General features: G+C 45.2%; 1 protein-coding gene across 8 annotated transcripts in view; it reads left to right on the top strand.

Moving 5' to 3' along the window:
* fbrsl1 (fibrosin-like 1) overlaps positions 1-25270 on the top strand; it is a 356228-nt gene extending 330958 nt beyond the window's left edge. For 3 of the 8 annotated variants that reach the window (XM_054731279.2, XM_054731282.2, XM_054731285.2), the window contains 13 exons: positions 8471-8885; positions 9095-9354; positions 10972-11222; positions 13872-13922; positions 14105-14200; positions 15410-15481; positions 15946-15975; positions 16251-16322; positions 16900-17032; positions 20174-20257; positions 21420-21503; positions 22305-22539; positions 22768-25270. In XM_054731279.2, the coding sequence (XP_054587254.2) occupies positions 8471-8885; positions 9095-9354; positions 10972-11222; positions 13872-13922; positions 14105-14200; positions 15410-15481; positions 15946-15975; positions 16251-16322; positions 16900-17032; positions 20174-20257; positions 21420-21503; positions 22305-22539; positions 22768-24067 (3083 nt within the window). In that variant the 3' untranslated portion in view covers positions 24068-25270. Of the gene's footprint in view, positions 1-8470; positions 8886-9094; positions 9355-10670; positions 10832-10971; positions 11223-13871; positions 13923-14104; positions 14201-15409; positions 15482-15945; positions 15976-16250; positions 16323-16899; positions 17033-20173; positions 20258-21419; positions 21504-22304; positions 22540-22767 lie in introns of all 8 variants that reach the window. The other 5 variants (XM_054731281.2, XM_054731280.2, XM_054731287.2 and 2 more) reach the window with 5 other exon arrangements.
* Positions 25271-26154: the final 884 nt, after the last annotated feature.

Below are 26154 nucleotides of genomic sequence, written 5' to 3'. Positions count from 1 at the left end.
TGTAGCTAATAAACAAGAGCAGTTGTTTTGGCATGAAGCCATTGGATCTAGTCTGGTGCTGAACAGCTGCTGGAAGCCTAATTACACAGCAGCAGCTCCAGTTAGATCCCCTATAGAAGTGACATTGATTGCATTATTGGTTCCATACTGGACAAAAATATTTCCCCTGGGCCTTGTAGATACGTGAAACTTAAAGCAAAATGCCGTAATGCACAGTGGGAGTTCACCTTCTGGCTCATAGACGGCAGAGATATCAGGAATTTACTACAATCACACTTCCTGAGTGGAAATTTTACATTACCTTATGTTAAGAGTAGAGATTTAGGTGATCTCAGCATTCTAAATGTGGTTGGCTTCAATCATTGGAAAACTGTAGGGGCTGGAGTTGATATGAGGGGCATAAGTTGAACTATGTCTTGTTATTTAATTAGAACACATTCATGGGTTCAGATGCACAATAAAAATGATTCATTTATTAAATGGAAATCTCTGGATGCTGAAGTTTGCTACATTAAAAGGTTTTTTAACCCTTTAAAGGGCCAACGTCCATATTTAGACACTTTCACTCACTTCATAAATGATGTTGCTGTGCCTTTTCACAAACTCTTACAATTACGGCATTTCACCCAAACAGTTATCAGAAATCAAGCTAGTCGCCGTTTGCGTCATGGCGTCATTCCACCGATGAGTGCGAGGCTATAACTCGCCAAACACTGGTGTGTCTGCCGAGCCAGAAAACGCCTCGTCTCCTCTCATGTTTACGGTCAGTTCTCTAAAACTAACAATGCTAGGTTTATGAAACTCTCACATCACACGGTTGACTAGTTGTGCTAAATAAAGATACGTGTGTTGTAAATGTTAAACTCAATGAAGTTGGTGAAATCTTAGCATGAAAATCTAATCTGCCATATTTGTACATGCGCCCTGAACAAATTGAAATTATGAATATTTTCTAGTAAAATCTGTTGTTTTCTAGACGTTGTCTGAATATCCATGGTAACAGTAAAAATGGCATTTATCATACTGAATACATTTTGTAGTTTTAATCTATGTTTTCTCTGGGAAATGGAGGACAGTTATTGCACCAACCAATCTCGTCATCAGTGATGATGATGAACAGGTAGAAGATGATAATGAGGCAGATGCTGAAATATAAAATATTCTAAAATACTCTAATAATCTATATTTGATCAAAAATAGTATCTATAGTTCAATAACTTTTGAAAAATATTCCGCAATAATATGTTTTTATAAAAATATACTAATAATTGATATATATTCTGTATTTTTGTCATAAAATGTTGTAAAATTATCTAGATTATTCAAAAATAATGTTTATTTAACTTGTTCGTGTGTTTTATTTTGGGATTTGTTTAACCAGAACAGGGCCAACGCTCATATTTGATCAGTGTGTTTTCTCTGATTTTCTGCATGAAAATAAATATATTTGAAAACTGTAACAGCAGAAACACACTTTGGTTATGGAATACGATAACATCCTGGGGTTGAAATTTTAGAAATTAAAATAATTCATTGAGTGCCCTGTGAAGGGTTAGTGATGAGAAAATGGACGCGGGCTTTGATCGGCGTGGTGAGCCCTGACCCGTATAAACAACCAGACAAAGAGCTGCTGAGGCTGATGGATGATCTAGCTTTCAGGTTGATGTGGAGATTGTTGCCACCTGTAGACACTCACCATCTGACAAGCGAGCAACCTCACACGCTTGGCAGTTAGAGAGATTTATTTATTTTTTGTTTGCATTATGACAAATGTTGTTTTTATTTGCACCAGAAAGTAGCTCATACGTCTCAGAGCAACCCGCAGCATACCGATAAACCCAAGCACTTGAAGAAATGTGATATGTCGGCCAAGATGTTTGTTCTACCCCGTTCTTTGCAGCCAACCGTAACGGCTGCAAATGTCAAAACAGTCAATGAGGTATGGTGAATGGTTAGGAGCTGTCAGCCTCCAATTGTTGCTTTGCTTTGAGCTAGGAGGTGAAAATTGAGATGGAGGAGGAGGAAAAGAAAAACACGCTGGCTCTTTCAGCCTGCTGCCATGCCACTTAAGATTTGTTGAAGGATTTTCACCCAACCATTTCCATCCCATTGAGAAGTAATCAGTACCGCACTGAAAGATAATATTATTTCCACTTAGAGGCATGCAGGCTTTGTGCATGTTCATACATGAAATGAGGGTGGAAAGCAGTTCCTCTGTTTGCGTTGCTGAATGCTCACTCACTCCATATCTGCTTGGACTCGAAGTTTCTTGGGGAGGAAAAAAAAAAGCTCTCCGTCTTTATGTCTTATGTTCTTTCCTCCATTTTCTTGTATTTCTATCTCTTTTTCTTTCCATCTCTGTGGATTGTGAGCCAGCTGGTGGGCTAATAGAGGATGCTTTCCTGTGGGGCACCAAAGTGATACTGTTCAGGCGTTCTGCGAGCTTAAGTAAAGCTGACACGCTGCTCAGGAGCTACAGCCCACACTGAGCTGCACGGCAGCCCGTGGAGAGATTCTGAAAAGGTCTTAAAGGTATAGACGCAGGGAGGCTGCTGCTGTCCTCCCACTGTGCTGTGATGTGGGATCCAGGAGTTAAGTCCTTTATTAGAAGTGGCAGGCGTTGTCTCCAGTCAGCTCGATAATTGCAGCACCATGTCCACCGCCGTAATCAATTGAGACAGCTGCTGCTGTGGCGTTCAAGTCCATCAGGCAGGCTTGTCATGCTAATTAATAAAATGATAAGGCTACTGCTTGCAGCATGGCACAAATAACTCCTGAAGGCCCTTCCTGTTTTTGGTTTAGGATTCCTCTGTGAGCCCCTTCTCTTTCCCTGCATGCTGGCTGTCTGTCCACAGTGGCTTCCGAGTATAAAAGGGTCACAGGGGCTGGTAAAGGGTCACTGACAGTGAAAGAGGTCAAATTCCAGACTGGCAGGGTGGCCTGTGTCAGGAGTCATTAGACTTGAGCCTTTCTGTTGAAAGTTCCAAGATGTCCGCCCTTTTATTATGTGGAGCCCAGTAGCTCTGACCTTAGACGACCCAGCTGTGGCCATAAGACGCTGAGACTGATAGCCGTCCCAGAGCTCTGCTGCCAACAGCTCGGGGGAGGGGCCATATTGGGAAGGGAGTGTGCGTTTGGAGGCGTCCTATTCAGCTGCAACACGTTACTGCCGGGGGTTAATGGTGGTTTAACGTTGGTTTGGGAGTGCTACTGAACCACGTATGACATAAAAGGATTTAGAGTCCACATCCCTCATGCTCTCGCTCTCTCTCTCTCTCTCTCCCGCCCCTCTTACAAATTTAAAGATTTGCTGCGTGCGTCTCCCTCCTGTCGACAACAATAGCATATGTGCCACGAGAGGTGACTGGCACGTGCGTGTTGCACCATATGGCGAGTGTTTGAATTGGGATATGATATGCAGGCGAAAAACGGATTCATCTCCCAGCTTGAGCTGCCAACTCTCTGAAATGAACATTAGGTTCTTGATTTATGCCTGTGCTTTGACTGTAAACGTGTTGCAGCTTAACACCCTTCCCCATGCTTGTGCCATCAACTCTTTTGTGAGCTGAAGCAAAGAGACGGAGAGGAATAATTGAAACGTGCCAGCTGTCCCCACTCTCTAGCTGTCTTGGCCAGCTTTCCCCTTGCCCACTCCCCCATTAACATCTCTGAGTGATTTGCAGAAACATCGCCTTGGCTCCCCTCTTTACCAGCTTAGAGATGCTTGAGGCAGATTAAATAGTGTGAGGAAAAGCAAGCCGTTGCAAATATTTCCTATGATTTTATTATTAGCACAGTGAGTCAACACCGCTCAGCCCTTCTGTTGCTCCCTTGCAAAATCATTTTGTTGAAATCACCCTGCCTGTTTTATGACTGAATACCTCACGGCGGTGGAGTGTTGATTGGCAAAACTGTGGTTTCCTGCCTGCTGCCAGTATCTGTTCTAGCCATCTTCCACCGTCGCTCACTCGTGAGCTAAGCCTTAGCTCTTGGCAGATTGCTTGTCTAGAGAGGTACAAACCCCAAATCATTGTGAGCCCAACCGTCAAGAGCAGGAGAATAGTCTGTCAGCCAGAGCCAGCAGGAGACAGATCAAGGCAGCTGCATTCTCGCACACCCTGTGCACCCCCCAACCGCAGATATACTCCTTTATTTAAATATCTGTCCGTTCGTGTCATTTATCAGTGCACTGGCTGTTTATACTTTGGCAAAGCCATGAAGGGAGTGAACCGCAGTGTTTGCCTTGTAAATGAGAACGCCCAGTAGCCTTAAGCTTATCTCATACCACAGCATCCCTTTGTCGTAAGAAGAATTTCCATATTCTTGTATCTAATCTTAAAAGGCCATTTGCATACAGGTTCTGTCTCCCTGGTTGTTGTGTTCACTGGGCCAGCTGTCTGCTCTGAGCAGGTAATTTATGTAACACACATATTTGCATGTGCAGCATTAGGCTACTGCGGGTTTTAGGTGGGGGCCAGGCTTTTTTCTACAGTCCTGCTTTCATTCACGAGGTCGTCAGGTCTGTTGCTGGTCGCCAGGTGTGTGTTTAAAGTAAATTGTCCTAAAAAGCTTCAAAGGATCTCATTTTAACAGGGTTGGTTTTACAAACGCAAGCCTTTTATGACCATTCTTGTCTGTAATAAGGCTGCAGAGTGGGCACCTTCATAGGGAGAAGCCACGCTTTCCCATCCATTCTTGTCCAGTTTAGGGTCAAGCCATGTCACACTGGTCTAAACTATTTTAATCCGGGCCGTCTGGCATGAAGTCGGCATAGGACTGAATCAGTGCCAGCACTCCAGATGTTCCACAGGGACAAACAGGGTCACATGCCAAGGATATGGACGGCAGGAACAGCTGTGTGGTGACACTGTGATCACCCCAGATCCCCGCTGGACACATCAGTCACAACCAGCAAATCCCTGCAGCTTGTTGTCCGTCTGCTACCTTAGTCCCCATCACCCCCACCCCAACCACCTCCTCTCTTACTTACACACTCGTACCACAGCAAACCAAGGCAAGTGCGCCCAGGGCAAATCTCTATTCCCCACAGTAAGCAGGGCCACAGGAACCACTATAAAAAAAATCAATACTGAGATGAGATGTCATCTGGTGAGCAGATCTGCCAACACCCCCCTCGGGACTATCCCGGTCCCCCCATGTGTAAACCCAGCTAACGGGCGAGGGGATCCACCCCCACCATCGGGCTGCCCTCCAACCTGCCCGACTCACTTACACCATCTGCTCAGGTTTGCGGGCATGGCTTCACAACAGCATATTTTTTTTGCACACACATTCATATGGCATTTGTTTCACATGACTGCCTGTGGCTTTCCTACTGTTTTACTCAGCAGGTGATAGCAGGCGAGGTGTATTCCATGTCCTGACAACAAGAACAAAGCCATGTCACATTTGGCTGGTTGCTGAAAGGCTTGAAACTTGAGTTGACGGCTCTGTGGTTTTGAGACATGAGGATGGCACACGTTGGTGCAGTCATGGAGGCATTTCTATCATCCCCACCGCAGGAAAGTTCAAACTCCGAGGCCCTGTCCACACGTAGCCGGGGATCTGCCAAAACGTAGATATTTGTCTACGTTTTGGCCTGTCATCCACACGAAAACGGAGTTTTTTCACACGAAAACTTCTCTTTTTAAAAACTCCGGCCAAAGTGAAGATCTGCGTTTTCTCCGTTTTGGGTGTCTGCGTGTGGACAGACAAAACCGGAGTTTTAGAGTCAGCAACGTCACTTTCCACGACAAAAAAATGCTGACATCACGTGTGCGACCTGTGTTTACACTAGCCGACAGCATGGATGCCCTCAGAGCTGCGCTCGTTTTATCAGTTGTCCAAGCGCTTTCTGCTTGTTTGTTTTTGCAAGCGGGATTACTGCTCCTTGCGGAAGACCACAGACGAAGGACGAGGTTAAGAACGGGGGAAGTACTGCCGCCTACAGGTCTGGCATGTCCTTAACAACGTATTTATCCGGGTACGTGTGGACAGAGTTTTTCTTAAAACGAAGTGGTGTGGATGCAAGTTTTTGGAGGGGCGGATATTCGTTTTTTTTTTTTAAACCCGGCTACGTGTGGACTAGGCCTGAGATGATTGCTGATAAATCACAATGAAACAGCAGTCTGGACATATATGGACATAATCTAGCTCTGTCAGTGCACCCCAGGGCAGCAGTGGCTACATCGTAGCTCATCCTCACCAGCGGGTGAATGGGTGAATGACTGTGTTGTAAAGCGCCTTGGGGGGTTCTGGGACTCTAGAAGGCACTATATCAAATATAGGCCATTTACCATTTTATGGACTTATATGTATGTATGAACTATGTGTGTGTATGTATATATATATATATATATGTGTGTGTGTGTATATATATATATATATATATATGTGTGTGTGTATATATATACACATATGTACATATATATAGTATCATGTCAGCAAATATAAGTTTTCGGCCATAACAGTGATATTAATGTCGGATAGCGATATCGGCCCAGGTTTTCATATCGGTCATAGATTGTTTATGCTAAAAGTGTTTTTGTAGCAGCTGTTGTGGATTGTTTTGTATTTATGTTTACATAAAAACTGTGTCAAAGCAAAGGAAATGTTGCATTAATGTGTTTGTTTGTCTTTTTAATTTTGTGCTGCATGTCGCTACAGCGAAGATGTCTGGGATCCATTTGTTTAGTGCCTAAATGTGCCAAAGCTGAAAACTTTGTGTGTGTTCATGGTTTGGTGTCTTCATATGCTGGTGTGTGAGTCTGTTGGGCTGATTTTAATGAGGGGTCTGAGCTGATGCCTCCCTGCCTCCATTAGAGCCCATTAGCATCATCATTAAAACAACCCTGCTGCAGCAGCATGAATACCAGAAGCCCCCTTCCATCTCCTTGTGGTTGTGGTGAGATTTTCTTTAGAATCATTCGCCTTGCATTGTGTCTGAGAAAACCAGTTGCCATGGCAACATCACCCAGCAGCGACATTTCGACTGTGGAAATTTGCTTCTTCGCCTCTGTTTGTGCCTGTCTCTCTGTCTTTGCCTCGAGTCCGGTTTTTTTCCTCTCATTTTTGCCTGCAGCGAGAAAGAGCCTGACAGTTTAATCTGAATCCCAGACCTCCATAAATCGGGAGGTCTATACACGCCTGGACCCTGGAATTCATTTGAAAATCGTGACACCTTAGCTAGCCCCAGTCCTCCCATAAATGCAGAGAGTAAGGGAGAGAGAGCTCAACAAAAAAAATAAATAAAAATTAAAGCTCTGCACTGCCTTTTTATTGGGCTTTTTACGGGTGTTAGGGTCCCTGAAAGATTAAGCAGGCTGTTAATGGGGACTGGATATTCCATTAGTGTTCGGCTTGTTGAGTTCTCGCTGGCTTGATGGCAGCTTCCAGCTCATCTCATTTTTTTTCCAGAATGCCCATGGTGCTCTTTTAATTGAAACGCGAGCAAGCCTTTTGACTGAAGTATCTCTGCATCGAAGCTGCAGATTTAAAAAGACCATTGAGCCGTCTTCTCTCTTTCTCTGTGCACATGTGAACACTGTCTGTCTCTGATAAGTCGGTGCATGGGATGAGCTTAGCATGATTTTCACCAGCAGCAACTTTGTGGTAATTTTTATATTCCTGCACAAACGTTTCCTCAAACTCGGTTTCTTTTTTTTCATCTTTTTTTTGCTTTAATTCTTCAAGAAGCAGGAATTCACTAATTGTATTGTCTTGTTCATTAACATTCATGAAGACGTTTAAGGTTCTTTGTGGGTGAAAGATGTTGAGATGATGCATTTTCTGCCAGTTTCCTCTTCCTGCTACAAAAGCACGCAATTACTGCGCTTCATTTTCAAAGAACGAAAGTATGAAAAGTCGTTCAGAGGAATGTTGAGAAAAAAAGCTTGTTCTGTGTTGAAAAGACCCCTGATTAATAGTAACGACAACATGGCCGAGTTCAGAGGGCTTTACTGTGATTTCTCTTATCCCCTGAAAGAACAGGAAGCCCAACTAGAACAACCCGGTGACAGGGAGGCCACGATCTCTCCTCACAGCACAATTGAAACATAATTATTTCATGCCAGATTGTGTGCTCAGCAAAGCCCTGAATGGGTGCTGACATTTAACTTTAATTAGCTGTGATTTATTCATACTGACTAGATCGGAGGGAGAAATTGGATCATCTGATTATAGTCAAGCATGAAAATGCCCTGATTAAACACTTAATGGAACCTAGGGAGAGGAAACAAGAGGAACCTTGCGCAGAGGACACTCAGACAACATCCTAATGGAGGGAAGGGAGCTACTTTTACTTCATCATGGATGATCATTGATTAAGTAGACTTTTAGCACTCAGCAGCTAACACTATTGTTGTCGGTGCCGTGGAATAAAATGAAGCACTAGCTGAACACCTGAGGTGAACTTTCTCATCCAAGTCAAATGTTAATCCAACGTTTTGCTTTTATTTATTTTTGTCCTCAGGTGTGCCGGCGAATGAGAGTCCTGAATCTAAGACTTGTAGCTCAACCAAAGTTTCCGGACTCCAGCGCAGTCAGGAGCAAAGCATCGCTGAGGTGCCCTTTGCACCTCCCGTGCCCAGCCCCATCCCGGCTTCGGCACCTACGGGCTCCCCTGCACCGGCGGCGGCGGCGCCCCCCCCAGAGCCTCGTGGTTTACGCCTTCCCTCCCCTCCTCCTCTCAGTGTTAAGAAAGAGCAGAAACCGCCACCCCCAATCCCAACCCCACCCCTACTGAAGGCACCACCCCACCTCCAGCCTCTCCCTCCTCACCCACACCAGGAGCAGCGTGTTCTCCCGCCCCTATCGCACCACGCACGGCCAGTCCTCAGCCACCAGGTGCACCACCCTCTGCAGTACAACAGCCTCCACGACATCAGGTCAGTACACACATCCATCAAAGAATAACAAAGCACATCTGTGGAGAGAAGACCACACACACACACACACACACACACCTTGCTAGGAGCAGATTAAACATTTATGAGGAAATTCCCTATTTGCTTGTATTTCTATATTTTTCATAGATAGTGTTGTTTTGTGAGAATTATGGTCTTTTACTGATGCTGTTTCTCGTTTTAATCCACAGCCACAGCAGCAGCCCTGTGGGTCTTCCCAAACAGCACTTACCCCCGTCCCCCCACCACCACCTCAGTGGGCTCCCATCCTCAGCTCCTGCTTTGCCTCTGTCCATCGCTAATCTATCTACCTCGCACTATTCCTCCCTACGGAGCCCAGCCCATCGCCATTCGGCCATGTTTGCAACCCCAGCCACACTGCCGCCACCACCGACCTTACCAACCAACAGTCTAGTGGTGCCTGGACACCCCGCCGGCACCCCTTACCCAGGTGAAGCCGAGCACCCAGCACTCTTTCATTTCTTTATCAAACCTTTATCAACCAAACATCACATACCGTACATTCATGCTAAATAATAATCAAAATTTCTGAAGCTGAATTCGTTATTGAACACTGAATTTAACTAACTGTTAAGTCTTAACTTTGCTAAATAAACAACAGCACTGGGCTGCCCGAGGATGTGCCTGACTTTAAATCGCCTTCACTAAGGACAAATATTAGCCGATGTATAAAAAATGGTAAATATCGGCCCGATATATCGGCTGACTGATGTACCGGTCTACCCCTATTCCCGAACATCACAGCTTTTTAAAGTATGCACCGCCACTTAAAAATGTCCCGTTTCGTCACCCCCAGCGAGGTCTCAACCCTAATGTTGACCCCCACTCATGTTCAGATGTGTCTGTGTAGCTCTGATTTATTATAGTTAGATGAAAATACATTTTATTTGCAAGACCAGCAAACAAATGATTAAAAATGTGACATCAGGCCAAAGAGATGATGTATGCTGGCCTTCTCCGGTAAGTGCGTGTTTTTGCTTTTCGCATTAATAGCTTTAGCAATAATGCATGTTTGCTTTTTTTTCAGCAAAATTGAAACAAATGTTCTGTTTTTCTCTCCATCGCTATTCTAATGTTAAAAAAAAGTTATTTTTTTATTGTACAAGATCTCGTGGAACCAAATTCTGATTGTTGTTTGACTTGTGATGAGAACAAGCTTCACTCAGCTGGGGTTATGAACAGCTAAAAGCACTCTGACAGCGTCGATGCTGAGGCGTTTCGTGCTCTTCTCTGATGGTTAGCGCATCTCAGTGTTAGCAGCTCAGTCCTGTTTGTATGGTAGCTATTCCAACTTAAGACAACCTCATCAGTAATTTGAGACATTCCAAAGGAGCTCACAGATACGGTAATTAATTATGTTAAACCTATCAATAACTTTGGGCTGGGTGCAGCACTGATCTAATACATTCGTAGAAGTGGATAACGTTCCTAAGAGCACCAGGACAGGATTTGGATAGTGGAAAATGTCAGCTAATAACCGGACAGCCATCTGAAGCTGGAGACCTTCTTAAACTGGAATTCTCAATGAACTGAGATGTTTTCTCTTCCTAAAACCATCCTATGAGTTTACTAATATGCGCTAGAGAAAACAATCCAGACAAATTTTCTTCTGTTAAATGAGGAAAAGCAGCGTCTCCAGCGGTGATGGGTGTCTCCAACAAAGAAAACATGCTTTGACTTTCTAATCGAGGGCAAAAGTGTGTGTGTTTTCTGCTGGGATGACTCTTGGTTCTCTCTTGTCTTTAGATACCAGCCTGTTGATATCATTCAACCAACCAATCATGTATTGCCAGCCTCATTCGGGGATTCTGATTGGCACATTGTCACAGGCAACTCTCTTACCACCACCAATGAGTCCCCACGTAGAAAACCCTCACAGCATGAGCTGGAGAAACAGAGAATGCCAGGTGACTATTTTCTTTCTTCTACCTTTGTTGTGAAGACTGACTGGGCGCTCGTGCCTTTTCCCCCCCTATGCCTCGCCCCCCCTCCCTCCCCGACCCCTCCCTTCCTATCTTTTTTTTTTCCTCGCTCTCCTTTCTTGCAGAGCATGACCTCCTGAGGCAGGAGCTGAACAACCGCTTCCTGGTTCACAGTTCAGAGCGGGGCCGGGGGCCGTCCGCTTCGCCGCTGGCCCCAGTGTCACTCCTGAGGGCCGAGTTTCACCAACACCAGCACATGCACCAGCACCAACACACCCATCAGCACACCTTCACGCCCTTCCCCGCCAGTCTGCCCCCGGCTGCCATCCTCACCCCGCCCACCGCACCCCCCATGGTGCGTACCCAAGCCAGAAATGTGAGGATAAGTAAAAAAAAGAGAAGCTCCCGTAACTTCCCACCAGCTCCCCACTCCAATCTCCTCTTCAATCAATCCCCCCCCCCCCCCCCTTTTTTTTCTCCTCAAAGTTACCAGTTAGAAAATAAACCCCTTCTTCTCACAAACGTTATTCACCCAGTTGGATGTTTTGGTTTTACTTTGTTTCCTTCCTACTGTCTTGCTAAAACATCACATCAGTAAAGAAAAGGGGCCCCCGATGACACCTTCCTTTAGCCAAGGCACAGATCACTGCCTTTTAGTCTTTCCAGGTCCAGTTGCCGCTCAGGTCACACACAAACACACATGGATGCTAACCTTTTCCTTCATAGCAGCTTCATTTGAAACGGCAGTACCCATCACGGCGTTTCTGCGTGCGTGCGTGCGTGTGTGTGTGTGTGTGTGCGCGTGTGTGTGTGTTATTGCATTTTGCAGGTTGTGTAATTATGTGCAGATTTTTCCAAACCCTAACCATTCTTTACAATTACAGCTCGAATTCAAAGCTCTGCACTCGGTCAAATGACTCCACTCCAGATAAAGGGGAATGACATCACTATAAAACTGTTTTGATAATGTCTCTAATTGCTTCCGAGCCCCGACTGCCATCCAGTCTGAGGAATGGGGGGCTGCATGGGGGTGGGGGGGTGCAACACTGGCAGCTCTCAGATTAGCACGGAGGAAAAAAGGTTATGACTGTTCATCCATCATTTTCAATGCACCACAATCTCTGGCAGTCTTTTCAGATGGGTCCCCATTTGTAGCTCTTAGGCATTAGTTTAATAGATCTAATCCATCATGTCATGACCTCTGATTAAGAGCCAGTGGTCCCATTAAGGCCCCTCACTAAGATTATTCCCATCCTGTACATTAAAAATCAAAGTGCTGGTATTTGCGGCGGCTGCAGATAAGTACAGAGACCGTTTAGATGGTTATTGAGCCAGCACACATGTGGCGGTCCGCTCTTCATTCCTCACATGGTCGGAATGATGTGAAACAGCTTTCTTTGAACTAATCCTGGCATCGTTTTACCCCTGAAACCTCCCCTAAACTGTTTGATGCTACATTTCTAAACACGTGAACGTCATCTCTACTGTTTTTGTTGTTATTACCTGACTTTTACCTTTCACTCCCTCTCTTTTCCCTTTGGTGTTCTGGTTTTTTTTCTTCTTGCTGTTTGCTTAGAGGAACACAAGTAATGATGATGTTGTTGTGCGTGTTATTTTTTAATGAAAAGGCAGCGCCGGCATTTCCCAGCTGTGCTTTTGCTCCTACTTTTATTTCTCCGGCTCTCTAGATGCCCCGTGTCATTTCAGCTATGTAACAGCCCTCGGCTAATGGTCATAATTAATGAAATTATGAAGCTTCTCGATTTGTTTATTGCTCTACGCCCTCAAGCAGCTGCTCTGCCAAATGGTAGCAGTGAATGGCCGCCTCCTTGCCCCTGTCTTGTCTTTAGACGAGGAATTTCTTAATTGTTATAAGATGAAATGTCATCTTTTAATTAGTCAAAGCTGTTTGCCATAAATCTGTGACAGCCGCTATAAATTACAAAGGCGAGCTTTGTTTGTTCCTCTTTTTTATAAGGCCATAAAGCGTTCAGGATCCTTCTTCTTGTGACTGACATTAAACAGGCCACGCCTTCACAAATGCAGAGAAGCTGTTTAATGAGCTCAGAAGATGGCTGGACTTCTTCTCTCAGTAGGTCGTCTGTTTTCGATGTAGGCCCCATTATCTCCCACAGAGAGGGCGGCCAGGACCGCTGCTGTCGTTCTGCTGCAGACGTGAAAGGCCCTGGGACACCAGAGGGCCTTTGACCCACACAGACATGAATTCCAGCAGCAGCGTTGCCAAACCTGCACCCACTCTCCCCTTAACCACCCGTGTCACAGCATGCACGCTCCGAGAAAATCTGATTCATACCCATTCATTTTCCCATTTTATGTAAACCCAAAACATCTGCGTCTGCCAAGAGACGTTTGCGAAAACACTCACAAAAAGTACCTGTAAATGGTTTGTGTATTTTTGGAATAGGAATAAGTTACTGTTGCTTGTAATTAGCAATTTTCAAAATAGAGGACCAGTGTTGGCTTGCAAACAGACGTACAAGGTCCCTATTCATGTGCGGTGCAACGTTTTCTGTTCCGTCCTTCCCTGCTCGCCGGCTCAGCTTACTGAATACTTTCACATGTGTTGGGAGCGTGACGGGAAAGGCTTTTTCATTTACCACACAGTTTTAATCTTGACAAACACCAGATGAAATGATTCTAATAGACATAAGCTCTACCACAGGAGAGATCTTTCACTGTGGGAAGGTTGTCAGCTTCACGTTGGTTTGTCCTAAATTAGCCCCTAACCTCATTTCAGCTTCAGTCAAATGAGACTCTGTTTTCTCCTCCCGGTGTCTGCTTTTACTGGTCCGGATCGGCTTTTAGAGTCGCTCTGTGTGTCTGTGTCTTTGCTGAAGGGGTCTGATTGTTGTGATCTAACTGCTCGATGTTTAATGAAGCCAGCCCTGGCTCTTCTCCCGGGGCTGGACGTTCTGAATCTAAACCTGTTCAGTTGTTTTAATTTTGTGTGAAATTATTATTACCGGATACTTTCCCTAATTCTTCTCTCTCTGCTCTCCACCAGTTCGACAAATACACCCCCAAACTGGACAATCCGTTCATCAGACATTCAAATGTGAGTTCATTTTGTCATTCCGATGTAAATGTGTTGTTTGCATTTGGTAAATCAAATATTTGGTATACTTGAGTGTTGCCTTGAGAGGATTTCTTGTGGCTGTGACTGTGTGTGAGCAGCACATGCTGGACTCCTCCATATGATTTACTTTTTTTTCTCCCTTCCTCCTCTGCTCTCCCCAGTTCTTCCCCTCCTACCCCCCAACCATGCCAGGCATGCCCCCGCTGCTCCCTCACTCAGGACCCTTCAGCTCGCTGCAAGGAGCCTTTCAGCCCAAGGTCAGACCCACTTCCCCACCCACAGCCTACAGGCTGCAAACAGGCAGAGAACACACTGAAGCGTGTGCACCTAGTAAAACACACACATTCAGTAAAATTACTGAAGAAATGCTTGGTTTTACTGATAAAATACAACATTGTCCTTTAGTCAACAGTTCCCAGATGCCTCTGTCACAACGACAGGAAGTGTGAGAGTCACAAGCGGCCTTAAAAATTTGTAAAAGTTTAAGTTAAGAGAGAAATAAAACTGCAGTTTTTGTTTGTGGGTCTTTTTTATTTCATCAGCAGAAATAAAAACCTGCCTTATTTCTCATCAAAGCATAACCTTGGAGGCTATGTCCACAAATAAAAAGATAAAAGCAAAAAAGGACAAATATCGCTCTTAGATCTTAGCAAATTTGCCAAGAACAATGGTTTGTTTTTCACATCCAGCTCACTCTAAAACCTCTAAAATATTAAAGATCGGACTTGATCCAGGGTCAGAGCTGAGTACTAAACCAATCCATGACGGGAAGAAAAAAATGTCTGTGTCTGCTTAAGAGGGGGGGGGGGGGGGTGATGGAGAGTACTAGCCTGTCTGGCAGATGCTGAAAGGCTGTGACCTGGAGTAGGACGCCAATCAAAGATGGCCTAAATCCGCTGGCCCTATTCCCAGTGGGTTCAGCCGCGGTGGGACCCTTCTGTCGAAGGTCGCTCCAGATGGTTCAAGGAAGGCTCGTGTGCATCCTAAGCCTCTGTCAAGTATCTTAGGAGATGAGCGTTAGAGGATCAAACTAAAGGGTCATGAAGGAAGGATAGAATCTGAAATCTATGCTGTGACCTGGTCTTACATCACTTTTACTCAAAATGGTAAACAACTACATTAGTTATTAATTCATGATGAAGTATGTTACGGTTAAAATGACAATAAAAACTGAAGTTTTGATGCTAAAGAAAAAGGTAGCCGCTGGGGGAAGTGGAGACGCAGGTAAATATAGACGCGCTAAAGGAGCCACTGGGACATGCAGGGACAGACATGAAGGACATGTAACAGGACAAAGATTTAACAGTGGATGAGGGAAACCAGGCAGTGTGTATTCAGTGAACTAATGAGAATTAAGCAAAAGTTAAAATTAAACATACAGCAAAATCAACACATTCTTCACAAACCCAGCATTTTCTGTTTCTGCGAGTTTTTATTGACTCTAGCCGTGTTTCTGTCCCTGCCAGGCTTCTAATCCCATCGATGTAGCGGCACGTCCAGGAGCAGTTCCTCACACGCTGCTGCAGAAGGATCCACGGGTAAGCATCTGCCTCCACTCTGCATGAATCCTGTGTAAAGGTTAAAACAGGGGTGTCCAAGCATCTCAAGGCGAGGGACAAAATCGTAAAATTAGTCCTCATGGGCCAAAAATTTTTTCATTTCTTTAAAAGATGTAAAAATTATTTCATGATGAGGTTTTTTTTCCTATGTGTACTCATCTAAATAGGCCCAAAATAGGTCTTATAGTAAATATCCGAACATAAAAATATTGTAAAGTATCAACAACCTGCTGGACAGACAGAGATGACAGAAGATCACCCTGAGGGCTGAAGTGGCCCTCGGCTGCATTGTGGAGTTAGCTGGGTTAAAATTACAGTCATAAGCTAATAGAAGTTTTATATATACGTCTTTTCAATGCATGCATTACATTTTTTGACAGTGAGAACGTGTGTTTTTACAGCCCGACTGTGTTGATTTTAATGATTACCTGTTGTCTGTTTAGATAAATGATCCATTCAGGACATCTGTGAGGGTAAGTAGATGCCTGATTGATTTTTGCAGTGCTTTTATCTCTCTGGCCAGGCCACAAAGTCCAAAAACCTCTAAAACACAATCAGGCAAATGCAGAGTCTGTCTGCATTAAGTTCAGATTTCAGGGTTCAAGTTGCCGATATTTTTAATCTGTTGGTGAAAATTCTTTCGAGTTGTCACTTTGTCGTCTGGCCAGAAAATCTCAACCCCCGAGTCTATTTTTAGTTCCCACATCAAAGCCAGCTGGCTAACTCCAGTTTCTCTCAAAATGTTTAGAAACCTGGCAAGTGGTGTGCAGTACATGTCCAGATTGCATGGCAGATCTACCACCACCAGCAGAAAATGAAGGTGCGTGAGATGAATGATCGTGTCTTTCTGGAGCCTGTTGTCATTGATTTTGGAATTACAACCAAAACAATCACAAATACATAAAAGTCTGATCTTGTTGGACCATATATGGCAGTCATGCCTCTGGTTTCATCCTAAAGTAGGATAGGGGTTGAAAGCAGCAGCAGGATGTAAAACTGCCTCCGTTTTTCCTTCAGGTGTATCCGTACAGGTTGTTTTAGAAAAGTCCAGTTTAGTTTTCCACTTTCAGAGCAAATATTGATTTCCTGCTAAGGGGGAGGTCATGAGTCACGTATTTAGATCCATGTTACACGATCATTGTTGCATTTGTTAAAATTGGAGATTAGGACCGCCCCCTAAGGGTACGGTGTGTCCTTGTTATGCTGCGATCCTGGTGGTGTCGGGCCTTCTTACACCCCATCATCAAGGACTACTTGTTTCTAATCAGTTACGTTGCAACACAGATAACTAAAACCAAAGATGTGCAGCCATTATTCATCTTATGGTCCTCTGAACTCGTTGCTAAAATACAAATGTTGCTAAAATGTATGCTTCACCCTCCCTCTTTTAATTACAGCAAATGCAGCTTGACCCCCATAAAATAGACATGAATGGGAAGCTGGACCTGTTCAGTCGACCCCCAGCCCCAGGAGTCTTCCCAGGATTCCCATATCCTCACGACCTGGCACGTCCTCTCTTTCCCTCCACAGGTCAGTTCCATTTCCTCCCAGCACACACCTTCAACCAGCCCAGGAGTTGAATCCTTTCAAACACTCGAATGATCTCACTGCTAAATCATTTAATGCTGTATTTACCTTTATGCAAATAACCATAAAAAAAGACTGTAACGAAATGCTGTCGGTCTTTTCCTCTCACTTAATTATAGTGCTTTGCAGCAAATGTTTTGCCAGTAAAGGAAGTCAGATTTGCCCATGAATATGCATGACTCACAGTTAGGTAATTGACTGATTTGCCCTGCGTTGGAGGGCAACGGAAAAGAGAGCGGCCTTTGACTGGTAATTATGCAGCGGTTTGTCAGATGCGTTTGTGTAATTGGCTCTTTCATTAACAATTCATGGGATATGGGTGATAGTAGCAGTGTTTGGTGAAAGAAGCACACTCACAAACTGCCCACTCCAAGCTGCTATAGATTCTAACTGAATTATGCAGCTGCTGCAATAAAAGGACGATGTGAACGCCATGCCAGAGGTATTACTCAGTCGTTCTGAGCTCATCTAGTGGCCATGCTTATTCTACACATTTGTTGAGCTCCTGATGAGAGATTTTTTTCTGTTCACTGTTGAATTGTTTCTCAGATGGTCACACAAGAAGGTATTTGTGAAAAAGGAAAAGGTTGTTTTTTTTACATCCACAAGTAAACAGCTTCTTAGAACACCACGAATCAAATAGGTTTTCATTCAATTTGAAATGAGTCTCTTTCGTTTTTCTGCAGATGGCCAAGATGCAACCATTTAAAAGTAATAATAACCCAGATTAGTAGTTTTCTCCAAGTACTGAAGCCACCGACATGATTACGTAGACACGCCATTGGGCGCTGGAGAGCATAACAGCATCGCCGCCGTATTGGATGGGTTCCTCACTCTCCAAACCCAACTGGAGTCAATGCAGGGTGGGCAAATATGCCCAATTGAGTGCAGCCTATGGTTGCAACAACCGGCGCACTATTGAAAACAGATTACATGGGATTACTATTGACTTTTCTAGCCTACCTGTTTGGAATTTGTATTTTATTTTATTTCATTTTATTTTATTTTTTATTAGATTCATATTTTAACTATTATGCCATAGCACATGCCTGATTTTGTGAAAAAAAACATCATAAAATGTGTTTTTTTGTTGTTGTTTTGTTTTTTGTTGGTTAAACACCTTCGTCAGTGGAAATAAATGCACTGGGGGTAAATAGAGACCCATCCAATATGGCGGCCTGCTGCTACGCCAGCTCCAATAGGGAGCCTAAGTCACTTCCGCATCATGGGTCCACAGAAGAACAAAAAAATGAATGCAAGTCAACGGGGCTAAAACGCTATTTTCTAATTTGCTTTGCCTTACGCAGGGGGTCCTCAATTATAATGGTCCGAGGGCCACACACACAAAACGACCCAGAAGCAAGAGGGCCGGGGGGTGGGGGTGGGGGGGGGGGGGATGCACATAACACACAAGCTTGCAATATAAAGCAGGACAACACATGTCCCCCTCCAGCTCGGCTGTGTGACTGCACTAACCTGTCCTGTGTGACCTCACCATGTGACCCTCATGTCCATGCTGTCTCTGGAGGAACAGATAGGAGACAAGATCTCCTGTAACTTAAAATGAACCAAAGCTTCCTCCCACTTTCTCTTTAAGCTGAATTTAACATCAGTTTATCTTCATGAAACAAAAGAATAAAGTGGAACAAGAACTTCTATCTTCTGTTTCTCTCTCCTTTTAACTTCTCCGTGTCCCTAAATTAAAGAGACAGATGATCACACTGCAGCCGCCGTCACTCACCCCGCTCCCTCCCCAAGACCGGATCTCCCGACATCACAGCACTCAGTCTGACTGAGCGCTTCCAGGAGAAACAAAAATGACATTATGAAAATAATAACGTGTTTGGAGGAGCGTCCTCCGATCCTCTCTCTTGTGTGAGCAGACAATCTCCCTCTCTCTCCCTCTCTCTCTGTCTCAGTCGCTGATCGAGTGAGCGGAGCGCGCAGCGCGACAACCCGCTCGATTAACGTAATTCACGGCTCAAATCCAACAGAACCGATCGGGCTGATTTGGTTCAGGTTCGGTCTCAGGTTATAACTCCAGTGCTCGCCCTGCAGTACCACATTAAGGCGGACCAAAGTTTCCCGGTAAATGTGAGAACACCGCTCTGACAGATGTGGATGCTACGCTGGTGCCGCCGTTAAAATAACAAAGCTACATTCCACTATAGTTGGTTATGGTACTCTTCTATGATGTAAAACCGTTTATGCCCACATCTCGTGCATTGACTATTTAATTATTTAAATCAGCTCTATCCTACACCTCCCGGTCGGCCATCGGGGGTGGGGGTGGGGGGGTGCGCGGGGTTTGGGGGCCACAAAGAGAGGGCCGCCATTTGAGGACCACTGCCTTGCGCCCTGGATCACACACATGTTGTACTGCAATTTAACTGAAAACTAATGATGGGTGTTTCGACCACGCCAGTCACGTACTTTGAGATTTATCAGCTTGTAAAAGTTCGTAATTAGCACAACTACAAACCAGAAATCGTCACGTTGCATATGTGACATCACCACAGAATCTCCTCTCCCCAAAGTAGCTGCTACTTACCAAATGACCGGATTTATGGTGGTTCTTTCCTCCTGTGGGAAGTTTGCTGAACTTACAGCCATTTTCCCTCCGATTTCTCCGTGTCTGGTTCGATGACGTCACTTCCGTGAAGCGCATTTGTAGTCCTGGACTTGTTTTCACACAAAACCTAAAATATCATTCCCCCTGTTCGAAAATAAGCGCTTTCTTGGTATAAAAATGTGTCTTTAAAATTCACGGACATCATACGTGAAATCCATGGCACAACACAAGCGGAATTAGAAAATTGTGGTTTTAACCCGTTGACTTTTCATTTTTTCATTCTTCCGGGGACTCGTGGTCTAGAAGTGACTTAGGCTCCAATAGGGAGCGCCAGCCCAGTTGATATCTGTGAAGCTAAATGTTGTTTCCTGTTTTTGTTGTGGCTACAGCGCCACATACAGGCCTGGCATGGCTACTACATTGAGGCCGTCCGCGTGTAAATGAAGATTCTAGAAATAATGAGCATATATTCACAAATAAAAGAAAATGACGATAATTGTGTCCGTTCCTAGGTTCTGGACACCCCGCCCCCTCACCATTCGGCCCCTCCCCCCATCCCAGCGGCTTCCTGCCTCCCAGCCATTTGGCAGGTAAGTGTAAGTAACAGCATGTTTACATTTTATTTATTCATTTATTTCCTCTATCTCTTCATGTATTCCTCCCTCACTCTCCCAACTTAGCATTTATGCTTCAAATGCAGTAAAAGCAGCCGGGTTGTAACTTGAAGCGTAGATATTAATAGTTCAGACCTCAGGTTCATTTCAAGGTTAATATAGAATCCAGTCGGTCACAACCAGCCGCAGCACTTCTCAGGCTAACTTGTGGAGCTCTTCTGCAATCAGCCAGAATGAGTCACAGTAGAATCTGAAATAACTCTGTCTGGGCTTATTAAAGAAAAGACGGAGCCTCCAGAACCAGATGTCGCCCTTCATTTCTTTGAACTAGCTAAATGCAGCACAGCATCACACATGGCTTTAATTCCTCGAGCCTGTAAAATAAACTTTGTCTTTTATGGGCGCGTATTAGAGTCCCGTTTGAAAAGATGTATTTTTATTTTATTCTTTTGTTTGATTTGTTTTCCTCGGGTACGAAGTAGCAAACCGATTTTATGGAGTTAAACTGGAGACTTCATCAATTTAATGCTTAAAAATGAAATGAAGGAAGAATTAGTGCATAAAAACATCCCATCCTGAGAGTTTATGTTAGAGGCGGTGGAGATTTTTTTATTGCCTTTCTAAAACACATTAACAAACCCCAGAGCTTAAAAAAAAATCCTCCAACACTAATCTTTTAATAAGTTCTGCATTTCCTGGCGGAATAATAATAATTAAAATAAGCTGATGAATGTACTTCATGTTTTCCTGTATATTTGGAGCCTGCTGTCTGCTGCAGTCAAACCCATCAGTCACCAAATTTCCAGTTCAGTCAACATAATTCAGACAGCCCATTATTGCCCCTCCCTGCACCAGTCAATGTTCAGCTCTGCTCCAGGAACTCAAAACTCCTTTTGTTTTTTGGGTTTGTTGTTTTTTGCAGGGAGCTTGCAGAGTCAGACACGCTCGGGTTTAGCTAGTAGCATGGATTCCAGGCTTCTGGTTTAGCACTACCCAGCAGAGACAGGATGGCAGCGCAAAAAATTTTGCGATCTACAGAAATAACTCGCTTGTAAGAGAAAAGCGGAGTGAAACGGGTTGGTGTTGGGGTGAGTCCTGCTAACCAGCTCCCCCCATTTGCTAATCCCTGTTTGGCATTTTGCAGATCCTTTCAGTCGCTCCAGTTCCTATGGCGGCCTCGGCAACCTTTCAAGCAGTGCCTTCGGAGGATTAGGCAACCCCTCGCTTGGTAAGCGCTGGCCCCCTCTCCTCCTCCACTGGCCCCCCTTTCAGCCTGGCCCCCCGTGGCCCGTAAGAGCACAGAGCAGGACAGCAACGTTAGACCACAGGGAGAGTAAAGAGAGGGAAAAAAGACGCTTAGCTCGAGTTTATATGTCAAACCAGCACTAGTCCAGGGAGGCCAAACAAAGCAGCTCAGCACAGCAAACCTCCACCCTGCCTCCACTTCATCCACCACTGATGCTTCCAACAGCCCTGCTTTAATCTGACAGCCCTGCTGCCAGCAGGCACTCGTAGGTCTGCTGTTTGGTGGCAATTCATCTATTAATTATTTGACAACCCCCTTCTGCATCTCCATGGAGGGTTTTCTCTTCTCCCTCTGCATCCCTCTCTCTATGCCTTCATCTCTTTCTCCTCATCCCTCCTGTTTTTGTGCACCAAATCAGTCACCCTGTTGTGCAAAAGGATGTGATTGGAGTAGACGTGCTGTGGAATGCTGAGGTTTCCCTTGGCTTTTCACAGCTCTCAGCTCCAGAGGGCAACTAAGTCTCCCTTGTTCATCCAGTGCAGAAAATGGAGGGAAGGGGAGGGAGCCTTTCAGTCTAAAAGCAAATGAGTAGGTTTTTTTTCCTGTGTCGGGGGGAGCCATTAACCTCTAACTCTTTCAAACAGCTTCTGTGTGAAAGCCTCCAGAGACAAAGACAACCGCAGCTTTTGTTTTCGAGTCTTTCTCATCTCACGTGTCTTGAAGATGGTTTTGTGCCCAATTAACTTAGAGTGGGTCCCATGCCTGCCTGCTTTTCTCCTTCAGGGTCCAACAGTGTGTTTGGCTCCAAGGAGGGGCCAGGAGGACTGCCCATGTTTGGCAGCCCCCACCACGACACCTGGAATAGGCTTCGACGCACACCGCCGTCATTCCCTACCCCACCACAGTGGCCCAAAACGGCAGACGTCGAGAGAAGCGGCTCCGCCAACAGCCATGACAGAGACAGAGAGCGGGAGAAGAGAGATTCCTCCGTCGGTAAAGATGAAAAGGATAAAGACCGGTAAGCACAACTCTTTTTTGTTCTCTGCCATCCTTAACCTTTTCAAGTGTTTTTTCTACCCAGCAATTTGCTAGTTGTACGAGAACCATTGTAGAGGATGGCCGATGACTTAAAGTAACAGTTATTCTACAAATATCAGATCCTCTGTCCGTGGCTTTGCTGTAGATTTAAACGTGAAACACCCTCTTAAATGAATAATAGCTAAACAAATTTGTGATGTCATTACAGAGATTCTGTGGATCGCAACCGCCACTCCAACCGTTCATCTCCCGCCTCGGCACCCGTCAGCTACCAGATCAGCAGCCTCATCCGATCAAACAGCCAGAACTCCAGTGATTCGGGTCGACATCACAGTGGCAGCGTAGACCGGGTTCGGGAGGTGGAGAAGGAGCTGCTGGAGCGCCAAAGAGAGTCCTCCGGGCAAGCTGATGTGAAGGTGAAGGAGAGCCGCTCGCCAGGCAAGGAGATGCTGGAGAGGCGACCCTCGGAGGACTCCATCAAACCGGCTCACCGCTCTCCGTCTCCCTACTCCAAGGTGATGATCAATGAGCAGGGCATGAAGATGTCGGGTGGCCTTTCATCCTCACTCAAGGACAGTGAGAGGAAAGAGCCCCCTCCTACAGAGTTCCTCCACAAAGTAAAAAATGACATGAAGATTAAGGAGGAAAGAAAAGAGGAGCAGGAGGTCATGTTGGTGAGTTCAGAGCCAGCACCCCACCCACCTCCCCAGGCACTTCCTGCACCTGTCAGTCAACCCATCAACCCCCACCACAACCATCCTCCCCTCTCCCAGCAGCCCCCTCTCCCCTCATCCCGTGGCACTGATATTCCTGCGCCTGGCCTGCACGGTGTCCCTATGTCTCACTCTCTTCCACTTTCAATGAGCGCCATGCCCCAAATGGGCAGCCTCAATGTGCTGGACAGGGCTCGTATGGCTCCCTTCATGGGCGTGAGCCCGCTGGCAGGAAGGGAACGTCTGCCACACACGGCTTTTCCTTGGGACCCCCTCAGAGAGGCCTACCGCAGCCTGGACCTGCAGCGGCGCATGGACTTCCAGCTCAGGGCTGAGCAGGGACATCGCTTCCCCAGCATTTATGACCAGGAGCGAGCCTATCGGGAGAGGGAGGCTCACGACTACTCTCACCATGAGCACCTTTTGGAAGTGCGCAGGGAACATGAAAGGATGCGACAACAGGCAGAGGAACGAGAGCGCGTCCACCTAAGGGAGGAGCTAGACAGAGCGCGTCTCCATCAGCTGCACCAATCTCCAATAGAGGGTCACTTACCCCATATGCCCCCATTTATGCCCCACCTAGGAGGCATGCCTTACCCAAGACTTAGCCCCTCCACAGGACACAACGGCCCTCTGAACAGAACACCCCCCACTGCCGCACTAAGTGCACCCCCGCCCCTTGTACCAGCCGGCAGTGCCAGAGCAGCCTCACCCAGGAGGACTACCCCGCTCACCACCCAGGACCCAAGGGACTACTCACCATCTCGCAACCCCAAAGAAGTAGAGGCCCGGTAGCTTCTCAGAACAGTGCATAAAGTCTTAGTAGGCGTGCTCACGAGCCCCATTCCTCCTGTGTGGAACCTTGTTGTGAACAAATGCACTGCTCTTCACCAGAGAAGGGCGAAACTCCCTCAGAGAGAGGGTGTGATTGTACAAAGTAACGGTGTGTACGGCTGACGGAGCACACACGTCATGACTGGATGTTCAACCACGTCGGTAAAGAGAACATAATTGTGTGTATGTTCATCTCCGACTTAAATATTTGATAATTATTAATATATTAACCAATACCTTTTTTTCTGCTTTGTGCTGACAAGAAAGGTCCTAAAATGAGTTTGTATATTTCCTATCCTCGTTCCATGTATAGATCTCATTTCTATGAATTTTATGTATTTTGTGCATTAGTCTCGCCTTTTACAATATTTATCCCAACTGATTGTGAGACATTTCCCTTATGATGACGTAAAGACTTGACTTTGGGTTCAGCCGTCAGTAATTTTATCTCATGGTACCAAGATATCCTCAATGATGACAATGTACAGTGCTACATTACTGACTTGTTTGTTCATTTGTTTTGCCTTTGAGATATGCAGATAAATATATATATATATATATATATATATAAATATATAAATATATTATGAGGTATTTGTTCTGTCTCTGTAAAGAAAACCGATGTAAATAACCTGTTGATATTCTCCACTGCAAGGTTACATTGTAAATTTATTAGTCTTTTTAACCATTTCTAGAAAAAAACAAAATTAAATGAAACGTGTGGAAATATTTGCCTGTTGAAAATCATTGTAACAAACAACTGGCCAACAGATGGGAAGTACGGAGGGTGTTGTAAGGAGGCCTAGATGGATCATCTGCAATCTATGCAAAGCAGCACTCAGCACCCTAAAGAAGGAATTTCCTGGAAACAGCTGACAGTACTGGTGAACCGGAGAGAAACTTGGATTAGCACATGTTTATATGAACCAGTGAATAACGATGGGATTAAGACTTCCAAGTCAAAAACTGGACCAGCGTCAGACAGAAAAGGACGCTTTTCAGTGGACAGCAAAAGGACTTTCTCTGTCAACCTTGTGGTGTTGTGCAGTTGTTTTTCTTAGACTCTTGTATACAAAACAAGTAGAGTTTTAGGCGTGAAAAAAAGGAAAATGAACATTCATGGTTTAAAATGTACGGAATAAAGTTTGGACCTAATGTCAAATACTTCCTGCCTATTTTTCATCCAGAAGTAAATCTGTCGGTCAGCCAAACCTGCTGAGTGTCATGTGTGTTTGGATGAGATTGATACCTTTGCCGATGTTTTTGTGTTAGCTTTCAAAAACGCAGAATTTGTTTCTCATTCGACATCGAGTTCCTACGCAGAATCACGGAGGTAACTGACTTGGCTGGTTGAGCAGTCAAAGCCATCAGATCATTTGACCATAATCTGTCAAACACGAGCTGCAGAGCTCTCCGGGGGGGATCGATGAGATCGGGCCAGGGCAATACTGAGAGGAACTAATAGGACATCGATTTTATATGAAAGCAGATTTTGAGTGTTTGTGTTGCAGGTAACCAGTATTGACTGGCAGCCCAGTGGCGTATTGACCCGCGGTCTGGACTCATTAAGAGGAGCAATGCCTCGGAGGAAGACTATTGGGTGGTGGACAAGAGGCTTCTCTCTTACGCCTCCTCTCCTCGTGCTCACCACTCATCTGCTTTCCTAATGAGGCCGGAAGGCGCTCCGGAGTGGGCCGCAGAGGGAGTCCTGAGGTGCCCCATCCTGTTATTGACAAGACCTCGGCTGTGTTCGCCTTTCCAGAGACAGCCAATTCATCCTGATAACGCTCCAACTACTCATCTCGCTGCTCTGTGCTGTGAGGCTCACAATCCGGTCCCTTGGTAGCAGCCGATAATGACAGCGTGGATCAAACCATGGCCAGGTCATTAGGAGATGTTATTGAAAATCAATGGCGCTCCTGTGTCTCACACACTCCGGCAGGGTTTTTAAAATGGCTCCTTGAAAAGACTATTTGCCAGAATGTGGCTGGCGTATTGGGAAGGCTTAAATCACTATCACTTTCAATTTAGGCTCCTGGTAATTGAAC

Source organism: Nothobranchius furzeri, chromosome 17, assembly GCF_043380555.1.
Source record: "Nothobranchius furzeri strain GRZ-AD chromosome 17, NfurGRZ-RIMD1, whole genome shotgun sequence".
Taxonomy (NCBI): Eukaryota; Metazoa; Chordata; class Actinopteri; order Cyprinodontiformes; family Nothobranchiidae; genus Nothobranchius; species Nothobranchius furzeri.
Note: the sequence above shows the minus strand (reverse complement) of the source record. Positions and strands in the feature narration are given on the sequence as shown.